Source organism: Plodia interpunctella, chromosome 2 (assembly GCF_027563975.2).
Source record: "Plodia interpunctella isolate USDA-ARS_2022_Savannah chromosome 2, ilPloInte3.2, whole genome shotgun sequence".
NCBI lineage: Eukaryota > Metazoa > Arthropoda > Insecta > Lepidoptera > Pyralidae > Plodia > Plodia interpunctella.
The window spans coordinates 11,173,498-11,185,763 of NC_071295.1; the positions used below are offsets into that span (position 1 = coordinate 11,173,498).

Consider the following 12,266-nt stretch of genomic DNA (forward strand, 5'->3'; position numbering starts at 1 on the left):
AGGCAGATTTACGACCAAAAATACCTTCTACGCAATCGTGGTGCGAGTTTAAAGGAAAGAGGAAGGATTTAGTGAATTATCCTGAAAATAATAATACTATTTTAGGTTATGTTCTCCATTATTTGGTCAACTGTGGTCATAAACTGATATAAACTTGATTTTGACTGAAGATCTTACCTGTATGAAGTCCATATTTTAATAAGTTCACGTGTGAAGTGTTCCGAGCTTCTTTTCGATCGTTTACTGGCTCGAAAATTTTACAGCGTTAGTCGTATCCCATAGTTTTCGATGCTTTTTTATCTTATGGAAAACAATTTTTCCCAATATATCGGCACCCGAATATGCTACGTTATGGTATATTTTCACAAACGAATTCTTACATACCTAATGAAATGTACTCTAAAATAAACATTTTAATCGACATAGCAAAAGGCGGCAAAGCTTTTGTGTATCTAACATACAGTGCGTACTCTGGCGGGATAAATGTGCAGTAATACCCCCATATAGGTACTTATTAAATCCATGGCGTGACCATTCAAATTCCCTTTATATATTTGTGACATCAGTCAATGTCAAACAGACTGATGTGTTAGTATTAGTAGATATTCGACTCTTGTAGGAAAATTTTCAATCAAAACACAAAAAATTTCAACATAGGTACCTACCTAGGTATAAATTTAATTAATTTACCTATACTGCAATCTAATAAATAAAAATAAATAACAGTACCTATTACAAGAAGTGGGTATATTTTGAGTAATCTTCTAATATTGTAAGAGAATGAGACTAACCTCGTATTACAATATTTTCAGTATTACAATATACAAAGATGCCTAAGAAATTCGCTGGTGAAAACAGCAAGGCGGTTGCCGCGCGGCAACGCAAGGAAGACCAAAAGCAGGAGAAAGAGCAAAAGCTGAAGAAAATGATAGAAGACGCACAGTGGGAAGATAATGATGACAAACTTAAAAAGAAACAGCAGAAAAAGGTTAATATTTTTTACGAAATCATTCAGAACTTTGTCTTATTACATCAAATTATAGGCCAGTAATAACAACTTTTCCTTATAGGAAGATCAAGAGAGGAAACGTCAAGAACAGCTCCAAAAGAAAGCAGAGGCTAAGGCCTTGTTAGAGAAGGAAATGGAGTCAATAAAGGCGCCCACAAAGACTGCTCCGCCACCGCCTAAAATCACCAGAGCACAAATTTCTCTCATGAAGGAGAAGACTATCAAACCTGAGCCAGTGAAGCCAGTGGTAAGATTTATATTGCTTTAATAAAGTTTGCTCTCTTTGTTTTATACATTCTCCTAACAAGTGTATTACTGTATATATGTACTCTCAACCTATTGCCAGTTGACTGTATGAGATACCTACATGGAATGAGTCCATGTTGTACTTGTACCTATCTTGTATTAATTTTAATGTGTATATATTTTTCATACAATAAAGATATTACAAACAAGATTTCCATTATTTGGGCACTCATTTGCACATGTTGTCAGTTATCATTGAGTGTATTAATCAAGTAGTTTATATTCAGACACAAGGACATTCAGGCCTACAGATTAAGATTTTTTCATATATTGATTAAAATATGTATTTTTATTTTCAGCCCTCCCGAGTTGTTGTGGAACAACCACCTCTAGAAGAGAATCTCAATAGGATACACTTGGATGGCGAAGTGGCACAGTCTGTGGATGAGGCTATTTCCATTCTTAGGTATATTTATATACTACTTTACTAAGATACAGATTTTATTTAAGATATATACATTACTTGAATAAAATATTTATATATTTTTTTATTTTAGACACTAATGTACATCTATAAATTTCTCTTTCAGTGACAAAAACGAAGTTGATAGGCACCCTGAAAAGCGGTTGAAAGCAGCCTACACAGCATTCGAGGAAGCCAACCTCCCTATATTGAAGGCTGAAAACCCATCACTCAGGCTGTCCCAACTGAAACAGATGCTCAGGAAAGAGTGGCTTAAATCCCCACAGAATCCTGTCAACCAAAAAGTTTGAATCTATTGAATGGTGGCAGTCTCTGGATAGACTTTCGATTGCTTTGAATGTAGTTTATAAATACTAAATTAACTTGAATTTTGGTATTCATTGCTCTATCTGCCTGGACCTATCAAATGTGTAGTTAATAAAACTGTGTAAACTACATTTAAAGTTATCTGGCAAAGTAGAATTTGTAATTTGTCAAGTGTAAGGAGTGTCTTTAGGAATATTTGTTCTTAAATTATATGCTTTGTGATGATGTAATATGAAGTTAAAATGTAAATAAAAATGTAAAATTTATTCTGGTTCATTGTTATATTGTAAAGGTATCCCTTGACGTCCTTGCTCGGCCATCTTAGCTTCAGTTTCTCCTAACTTCTGTTCAAGTCCTCTCCAAGTTTTGGCTTGAAGGTTTGAACCAATATTTTCAAGTGCCCAATTTTGTTTGGTCACTAAATCTGTACTATTGCCGTCCTTGACTCCTAGTTTGGTTTCTCTGATCTTCCCAGTCACAAGACTGACATCACCACCTTCCTCGAGATGTTCTATGTCACAGTAATGTCTCTTCCCTGGCAAAAGCTCATCATAATCTGTGACGTGGTTTGTGAAATATGGGTCTCTCTTTAAATTGATTGCTACCTCTAGCTCGTATGGGTAGACTATTGGTTTATAAAAATCTCTGCTGTTGTAAAGATCATTTTCTGGGCACGCTATCATCACATAAATGTCAATCTGAAAATAATGTTTTTCACTAATTATAGTTTAAAATACTTAGACTGCCTTCAAATGTACAGAACAATCAATAATAGATTGAGCACATTGTTCGGCGACTGCAGCTCTGCATCACAGGCACTTATTTCATGGTTCGGACTCACTATGTGACTTTTTTACACCCAATGAAAATGATGTCAATTTTTAAAAAAGAAAAAGTTCACTAACCTCAGGAAAATTGGCTAATTTAGCAACATTTGGCTTGCCAACTGATATAATATAGCTTTTCTTTCCGTTACTTCGACACAGTTGCTTCATCCTGCTTATTATATCCCTTGTCTGGTCTCCCGCCAGCTTGCAGACTAGGATGCCAATGACGTTCGCGTCTTTACATTTCTCTATTAGGAACCTTCTGCGTTTAAACCAAGCTGTTTCTTCCAAGTGTTCCACTTTTTGCTGATCAGGGTCTAGGAGATACCATTCCTTAGCTGAAAATAAATTTAATAATATTGGTCAACACATGATTTGTGCATAGATAAATTATATATTTAGCTACCACCTCAATGAGCTGGCATCCAAGCTGTCAAAACATCAACTTTGTAAAGAGACTGAAGTGATGTGACATCCAGGAGCTCATCTCCAGATTCTAAGAAAGATGCTTCCACTTGGAAGCTCCCTTAATAATAAACTCTAAACTTCACAATAGATCTGATAAAAGTCTTTGTCTGATCTCGCAGATTAAAGACACAATAAGAAGATAAATTTATTGTTAAATGATCAAACCCAGAAAACCACTTGTCCACAAAATTCACAATGTTACTACATGTGTATCAGTTTTTTTTTTCTCTTTTATATTTGATATATGATATCAGTTCATTAAAAAATCAAGTACCTGGCACAGAGACAGTATAATTGAAGACAGTTTGTCCTCTGGATCCAATATGAACACAAATGTAATCTTTCAAATACTCTAGTGGCAAAGGTTCTCCATGTGCATTTTTCAATAGCCTTCCTTGAAATATATATTCGCTGTCACCCTGTTCAATGTAAGCTATGCAGCTCTGCGGGTAGTTCTTGAACCAGTGTCTAGATATTTCTTCTGCAATGATAATACAAATTTGAGCATTTATTTATTTACCATGTATGGACCATTAATTAAAACAGGATAGTGTCAACAGCAACACTACATACAATAGATCTCTCTGTGTGTAGTGTTAAATTTATATTTATTATTACCTTTACAACATTCAAATTCAGGGTCATAAAACAAACACAGTCTGACATCCGTGTCTGAACCAAAGTTGTCTTTCAGTATCTTCATAGTGACATCTATAACAAAATGCCTCTTAGGCAATACCATGAACACTGGCAGGTTGGCCTTTGAGAAGCAAGTATGGCCATAATGTACCACTGCATTAGCTTGGACATGCATAGCTGCCACTGTGTCTACACAACAACTGAAATTAAAAAAAAAAACAATATATTTTTTTATAACCATAGCACATAATTAAGCTATATAATAACATTATACTATTTATACTTGTTCTCACAAATAAATTATTTGTTTGTTTGAAGTTTGGAGATTTTATGTAATTTGTTCTTAAAACTGTTGACTGAAGCTGCAGCGATTCATTCCCATTGAGCTTGTACCAATCTCATAAGTTTCTATAAACTTTACATTGATGTGAGAACTGGATCAGTATTTAATAAATTTTATCATATAAGTTATGCAACATTCAGGAGTGAGCCAGGATAATGAGGCACCAGAATAATTTTGAATAGATATAATTTCATGGTTTGGTCTCTCATATTAGTCATATGTCAATAATTTACATAAAACTATGTTTATCGCTACCTCCAATATGCAAATGGAGAAGTAACAGTGAATCAAAAACTGCTGCAGAATTTTTTCCAATGATGACAAATTAAAATCTTAATTTTAAATTAAAAGTGATACCCATGTAAAATACTGCTTGAAATAATCGCAAAGGTTTTGCAGCGTAAGGTAGTGCAGATTACCTGGCATATGATGTGTCACCTAAAATGTACAAGTCCACTTCAACCCTCTTTTTAATTTCTTCATAAACCTTTGCACTCAAACCAAGTAATTCATCAGGAAATTGAAGGCACACCTAAAATAACATGTCTGTTAAAAATACACTAGGAAAATATAGAACTGTAATAAGTAATAGACATAGTTGTACATATTAGACTTTAATAATTAAAAATTAAGTTTGACTTGATTTCTATTTTAATACCTTTAAAAACTGGTTCTCTGTTATCCAAACGCATGTTTTCTCGACATCAAAATGTGTAACGACGTCTACAATATGTTCTTCCATGTTTGGCAGAGAGACTTCACGATCAATACATATTTTACCATCAGTTGTAAAATTAGCCATTATATCAGTTAATATAAAGATGCGAAGCAAAGCAAAAGCAAGTCTTTGATAAATATTTTTTCAAGAAATCTTGCAGACAAAAACAAATCGACCAACCATGTCATCAACAGTTGGACAGTGACAGATTTTTTGACAGAATAAGTTCTTCAGTAATGGTAGAAGGTGGGCAAAGTAATAAAACGTGTGCAGCGTATTCTACCGAGTGGGTGGCATTAGACGTTCAATCTAACAAGAACCAACATTACAATAAAGGATTCAATCAACCCGCGCACCAACGCACCAAGGGCAACCATCTATCATGGGTGACTGTTATTCATAAAAGTTATGTAAAGCATAATTTAAGCTAAAGTATGTTTTACGTATCAATATCGAGAGCGCTATAATATTTAAAATTGACAGAAAGCACACAGAAAGGTACAAAACACGCTTGGTTTTCAAGTAATGATTGTATATCTGGTCTGTGGCTAAAGTAGGTTTCTTTTTATGAATTAGTAGTAACAGTTACAATTTTGCAGTAGTTTTGTCCTACATGTATGGATGGGCAATTTCAAAAATATTAGTAGTCAGACAAGAGGTACTTTTATAAAAGCCTCTAGCTACGGCTATGGCCTCTCCAGTCAAGAGGTCACTAGTCACGACAACGTAACACACTTTCGGTGTATTAATATGGGGTGATCAACATTTTTAGAAAGTATGTATTGGATGTGTGTAGGTAGACAATACAGTTTAGCTCAAAAATATCGTAAACAAGATTATGCTTTATTCATGATAAAAATAAAAAAGTATAAATCAACAATTACAAATATTATACATTTATTTAATATATCTAATAACCTTCATCACTGATTGTAATAGTGTAGCTTGGGAAGCATTCCTTAATGAGTTTAGCTGCAACTTCATGGTCAGCTTTACCATAACCCTGGGAGTAGCCATAGATATGGATTTTCTTGTTTTCACTGTCATGTGATATTCTGCCCCCACCTAAAGGCTCACAATCTAGATTCTTCAGTTTAGCTTGCACCTAAAATGATTGAATAAATGTTACACTAAAGGATTGGTCAGTTCGGGTCTGCCAGATGTAACGATTTTGGCAGGACATCCCAATTTTTTACTCCTCAATTTACTGTCCTAGGCCAATCAACTCTGCCCTCCTTTTTTGGTTTTGCAGTGGAAAAGGCGAAAAACACGACATCAACATGTTTTTGCACACAGATAAATCTATTATATTAATGACTTAAATTTTCAATTCAATTTTGAAATGTAGCTATTGTGTTCATATTAAAAAGAGGGGTGTTATAAGTTTGACCGCCAAGTGTGTTTGTCTGTCTGTGTACATGGCACCATAGTTCATCAACAGATGAACCGATTTGATGTGGTTTTTTATTGTTTATTATTGAGGACGATGTAAAATATTAATTGGCGTTTTTTCTATTATATCCTGCGTTAGACGAAATAATCGCTCTTTTTTACTCATTAGGGTTCAAAACCCTGCTTACACAAAAAAACTGGCAATGCTGGTTTGGATACAATAGCATATAATAAAAAAGCTAGATTTTTTAATCCATAACATACTACCTCATCATAAATATCTGAATGGTAATTGCATCTTTTGTAGCCTCTAACAATCGTCGTCGAAACCTCTTGGTTGTCTTTTGCCTTTCCATGCACTTTCAACAAGATGTACTTGAATACACCTTCTGGATCTATGTCCACCTTAGGTACTGCTTCGAGAGCTGGACAGGCACAGCACATATTTCTGAAGGATGGTACCGACGTATAGCCTGTAAAGAATGTTGGGTTTTGATGTTACTGAAATAACCGAAACCCAACATGCGAGGTATGAAGTTAAAACTTTGAAAAACTAGTTACCTGTACAAAAAGTTAGTTGTTTGGCCAAGAGTACACTTTTACTCAAAATAGATATTGAAAGAATCTTACTAATAGCTAGCATTAGTTACAAGAAAGAAAAGAATATAATTCCATGTTTGGGATCACAATCAAATCAAATGTCAAACAAAATGTCAGTCGCAATTTTATAGTCGCGTTCATTTCCCTTCTGGAATACAATGGATGGTAACGTAGATAAGCAAACAACTGGCGCACAATCTGAGGTCGTGTCGGTCGGTTGCGTAATAAATGTTTATGAATGCCTTTAGGCATTTCTTGAGCCTTCCAATAGATAGAAGAACCATTGAGTAGGTAGTACAGTTATACTGGGGTATTATTTAATCTGTGGTATTACATTCATAAAATATTGGGCCTTCCCGACCTTCTACTGGATTTTCCTTCGCCAATGTCAGCGCTGTCAAATAGCTCATGTCAAAATCTGAAGTCAAAATCATAAAGTCGAAAATGCTAAAATGGATGAAATGCTTCTTGCTTGTGATTTTATTTTTGTAGTGTGAAGAAGGTTGAAATTTGATATTTTGGTTTTGTTTATTATTCAAAATATCAGTGTCATGAGTGGAACTAACAAAATGGATTCAAATTTGACTGGTATGTTGCTCTTTTATTATTATTTGCTGGAATAAATACACCGTGACTCAAGGTTGAGATCTTACCGAATTATAATGTAGGTGTCGTAGGTGTTGTATGTTTTGGTATATTTTTTCTTTATTTACCTACTTGTATTTATTACGATTTTCTCGAAACAGGCATGTGGGTTAGCTTCTTCACCGCAGCTGGTATCCCATCTGACGTCTCTGCTACATATGCCCTAACTTTTACGGAGAACAGAATCCAAAATGACATGCTTTTGGACCTCAACAAGGAGTACCTTCGAGACATGGGCATTACTAGGATGGGAGATGTAATTGCCATATTGAGGTACTTAATCCATACTAATATTTGAAAGAGAGAAGCTTTGTATTTTTTTTTAACTACTAGGCCGATTTGAAATTTGACATGTAGATAGACGAAATCTTATGGAGTAACATAGGCTACTTTTTTATTATGGTTTTACCTAGTGAAGCTTAAGCTGTTAGATTTTATTCAAGTCGCCCAAAGGCATTTCACATAACTTTCGTATTTAAATGATGTTGTTGCACATGTCACGAATTTTGATAATAATAACTTTCATGCATATTACAGACATGCTAAACAAGTCCACGAGAACACAGCTCGAGACCGGGTGCTGGGCACGGCCACCCCAAAGGTGCCAGTGGCTGCTGTCACTGGCCGGTCTACAGTTACGCAGCCATCATCACGTAAGTTTAGCACAGCCAACATTACATCAAGCCACACTACTTCTTAAATGTCGAGTGTACAAAGAGGAAATGAAAAAGTAGGCAAGCAGACTTTGGGTTCTGATTGTTTATAGCTGAGGAAATATCTGCACTCAGATGAAAGAAAGAAAATAGCTATTAAATAAATAAAGAAATAAATGATCCATGATTGGTCCAGCGGCGTCGCGCATGTTGGAGCACTACACGCGGCAGGCGCCCGCAGCGCCGCGCGCGCCGCCCGCCCCCGCACCAGCCCTCAATAAGAGGAAACTCACTGACGCTGGGTAAGTAAGCTTTTCTGCTGTTCTCTATATTAAATTAATAGTAAAAGGCTAACCTTTCATATTGTGGCGTATATCCACATTCCCGAGACAAATAAAAAAAAAAAAATAAAATATACATCTTGACATAACCTTCAAGTTTCTTGGCTCTGTCTACCACATAAGGGATACATTTAAAAAATATATAATACTGTGTCTCGTATGGCCTTCAGTACGCCTATAGGTAAAAATAACTACTAACTTTGAAGCGTCAAGTTCCCAATCCATGTAGATCGGGATGTCACACGGTGCCATAGAAATAAGAAACTGATAGGCAACAAAAGCATTCCTAAATGGGTCCATCGGATAGGCCGGACGCAAAATGGGAGACGAATCTTTGAGTTAAGCCTGAGAATATACTAAGTTAATAGAATACGGCCAATAAAAACACTAGCACAAAGAAATTTGAACTGACAATAAAATAATTAATATTTTCTTTGAAATTCCACTGATGTATTTATTGCTTTTGAACTTATTAAATTCTGTGCAGCCTCGATTCAGACACAGGCATCAAGAAGACCCGTCTCATACGCTTCGCGTCGCCGCCACAATCTGCAGTGAAAGAAAGTCAGTACCTATCCCATACTTTAAATACAACTTACACATCCAAATAATATACATGTGAAAGGTTGAAAGGTTATGTGTTTGTTAGTAAATCCAGCAAAATGTAATGGACTGTTTTTTCGGACGAAATTTGCACATTTTCTTTATTGAGAAACAACAACATAGTAAACTTGATAACAATAATCATACATTAACAAAAATTATGATTTAGACAGGTTTCGGCGTGGTTGGCAACAAATGATAGAAACCCTTGGAAGACAGAAGGGGAGGCCTTTGCCCAGCAGTGGGACACAAAATACAGGCTATAAGAAAAAGCCATGATTATGGTGGTGCCAAAATCCACACTGTGTTGTGCAATTTGGCGTCTTCCCTATGATTAGAGCATGTTTAGAATATAACCTAGCACATAGGGACTTTTATCTCAATTACAAATTATCTATACTGGTGTCAGATTTTAATCGTCTGAAGGCATCTGACATATTTTTACGGCTACCTATCGCCATCTAGTGGCAAGTAGCCGCATACAAGCTAGCGGACTATATTTGTATATAACATTTTATCATTTTATATAACATTGTATATAACATGTTATTTATTACAGGTAATTCAAACAAAGTGACAGTATTCTCCCGGCTTGGAAGCTCTGAGATAACCAAAGCAGTTTCAACAAAAGCAACAGTCAAACCGATTTACGAACGACTCGGTTCAAAACCCGACGGGAAACCGGCGCCGGACTCTGTCATACCCGTCCCTAAAGACGCCTTGAAGTACGAAGGCATCTTGAAGAGCACCTCCTTTGTGAAGAAAGTGGTTACAGTAACCACATCGAAGAACAATGTACGTCAAATCGCAATGGGATGTACCATGAGGGCGGATGAGACACCACTCAGTGTGAAAGAGAAGCTAGCTCTCCCCAAATCCAAGTCAGTGAAGTTTTCCAACCAAATTGAGTACAAAGAAATTGAGCCTAACCAAAAATCGGTCGTTAAGCCCAAAGTTTTTACTCCGAAAGCAAGTATGGTCTTTAATAAACCAGAGAGAAGGTTGTCTATGCCCGATGGGGATAATGTCAAAGCTAGATTAGGCTCCAAGAGTGTTAACGCTAACAATTTAACTATAACAAGGAATGTTTTTAATAGGCTAGGTATGTGATCTGTGTGTGGATTGTGCATTAACAATTTTTGAAATATTAGAGCAAATCGGAAATGTGAGTGTGTCTGTCTAGTTAATTTGTATATTTATTTCGTCATCTGATATCATTAAATTGTTGATTTAGCCTATTTCCGAGTTAGGTTAAAATATTTATAACACGACGCCATTCAGTTTCAGATCTCACATTCATATTTTCGTGCATAATTCGTAGAATGCTCGACTACTTTCTACACTGTTTTTCTCACATCAGACACAGTGCCTTTAGTCTCTAAGAGTGCGGTCCCATTGCTCCGTTATGCTATGTCGCGTTGCTTTACGTCGTCAGATCAACGCAGAACAATGCTGAAATTGTATGTCGAATTATGTCAAAATAACGGAGCGATAATGCGCTGAATCAACGGAGGCAATGCGGCCAGGCCTAGTCGCCGAATTTTGTATGTATATTCTGTCAAATATTATTATAAGATATCGACTCGAATTAGGCAACACAGATGCCTAATTTGCGTCTGATGTTTGAAGATTTAGGCAACACTAATGTTGAATATTTTTGTTTGACTTAGTATAGTATTAATTACATACATTATATATATAGTATTAATTAAATTGGTTGACATTTAAGGACATTTGATAGTTTAACAAAAATAAGATTTAATTACGATTGACATTGAAAAAATTATGAATAATAGTGTTAGATAGGCAATATCGGTGCATAATGTTCATATTTAGTAACTAGATTTGTGATTTTACAAGTCCAAGACTACCTCATTACGTTTCTGATTCACATTTTTATACTCCATCGATACGGCAAGTCAAGTGAAAAGAAGATTTAAGGCTATTTATGTAGCCTCCACATATAATTATAGCATAGCTTAGCATAGGCTCACTGAAAATATGAGGTAATGTAATTATGTTATTTTATACGTAATTATTTTCTGGAGTATTTCTAATTGGCTCATAAATCATACGCAAAATAATGTTTGAATTCGAATCTCTAATTTATTCCAATTTAGGAAACATGTAATGCCGGCTCCACACTGTCGTCGAACAGTTTGGCAAACTTTTGTGGATTCGGTTATACATCGCTGGTTTTTCATTGCGGTAAATAAAAGCACTCATACTAAACTACGCAATGTTCACGCGTTCGCGTCCCACGTGTCTGAGTTCGGCGATCGTGTGGAGAAAACCATCGTTCAGAAACTCGCATGCAAAATTGGTAACTTACATTGTTTTTGTTCAGAACATTACCGCATTTTTTATGTATTTTAAAATGTAACAGTTGACTTTTGTCAATGGTTTGTAAATATGAAATTGTAATAGGTTTATAAAGAGGGAGATATCAGCAGCGCCCATCACAGACGTGTGTGCGAGGAGTGTGAGTGTAGAGGAAACGTAAGATAAAGATATATGTAAGGATTGTGGCAAGTTTATGTCATAAAATAAAATAACCACACTCTGAGCCGCAACTTAATATTAAAATTAATGAGAATTACCTGATATTCATAAAAAGTTAAAGTATGTAATTTCACTATCGGACTTTACAAAATGTGATATTGATAGAAAGAGACAAAACATACTTTAGCAGTACGTTTCGTCCTTTTTGTGAATAACAGGATTAAATTGTTACAGTCTTAACCTGGACCTCAATCTGAGGTTAAGGTACGGATCGCGTGGATTGTTTCTAACGAGTTTGTACTACTAATGCATTTTAACATGTGAAGGCAACTTTTGTCTCTTTTTGTAGAGTAACAAAACCATATTGTGGATGTAAATATTATTTTTTAATAAAGAAACGAACGTTTTCACTATACTTTTTTATTTATCCATATAATACACCTAAAAAATACGACTAACCTGTTGTGTTAATCCGGGGTAAAAAATTGTT

The 12,266-nt window shown here is 35.4% G+C and overlaps 4 protein-coding genes across 5 annotated transcripts; 2 read left to right on the forward strand and 2 right to left on the reverse strand.

The window, feature by feature from the left end:
• The first annotated feature begins 529 nt into the window (after positions 1 to 529).
• Positions 530 to 2,311, forward strand: LOC128678899 (uncharacterized protein). Of its 2 annotated transcripts, none has more exons than XM_053760814.2 (5): positions 530 to 669; positions 813 to 988; positions 1,071 to 1,256; positions 1,615 to 1,721; positions 1,846 to 2,177. In XM_053760814.2, the coding sequence occupies exons 2-5, from the start codon at positions 830 to 832 to the stop codon at positions 2,027 to 2,029; spliced, it is 636 nt and encodes a 211-aa protein (XP_053616789.1). In that variant the 5' UTR covers positions 530 to 669; positions 813 to 829; the 3' UTR covers positions 2,030 to 2,177. The 2 variants fall into 2 exon arrangements, with proteins under 2 accessions (XP_053616789.1, XP_053616779.1); XM_053760804.2 differs by having other exon boundaries at positions 602 to 741; positions 1,846 to 2,311.
• Positions 2,295 to 5,247, reverse strand: Dph2 (Diphthamide biosynthesis 2). Its single transcript, XM_053760791.2, has 6 exons — positions 4,981 to 5,247; positions 4,742 to 4,854; positions 3,959 to 4,179; positions 3,615 to 3,821; positions 2,951 to 3,210; positions 2,295 to 2,743 (listed from the first exon to the last, which is right to left on the reverse strand). The coding sequence occupies exons 1-6, from the start codon at positions 5,122 to 5,124 to the stop codon at positions 2,309 to 2,311; spliced, it is 1,380 nt and encodes a 459-aa protein (XP_053616766.1). The 5' UTR covers positions 5,125 to 5,247; the 3' UTR covers positions 2,295 to 2,308.
• Positions 5,248 to 5,867: 620 nt separating this feature from the next.
• On the reverse strand, positions 5,868 to 7,215 carry LOC128675310 (14 kDa phosphohistidine phosphatase-like). Its single transcript, XM_053754631.2, has 3 exons — positions 6,994 to 7,215; positions 6,700 to 6,905; positions 5,868 to 6,145 (listed from the first exon to the last, which is right to left on the reverse strand). Exons 1-3 carry the CDS (start codon positions 7,073 to 7,075, stop codon positions 5,951 to 5,953), a joined length of 483 nt encoding a protein of 160 aa, XP_053610606.1. The 5' UTR covers positions 7,076 to 7,215; the 3' UTR covers positions 5,868 to 5,950.
• A 232-nt stretch (positions 7,216 to 7,447) lies between these two features.
• Positions 7,448 to 12,186, forward strand: LOC128675302 (uncharacterized protein). Its single transcript, XM_053754618.2, has 6 exons — positions 7,448 to 7,620; positions 7,779 to 7,950; positions 8,215 to 8,330; positions 8,527 to 8,632; positions 9,159 to 9,235; positions 9,834 to 12,186. Exons 1-6 carry the CDS (start codon positions 7,584 to 7,586, stop codon positions 10,382 to 10,384), a joined length of 1,059 nt encoding a protein of 352 aa, XP_053610593.1. The 5' UTR covers positions 7,448 to 7,583; the 3' UTR covers positions 10,385 to 12,186.
• The last annotated feature ends 80 nt before the right edge of the window (positions 12,187 to 12,266 follow it).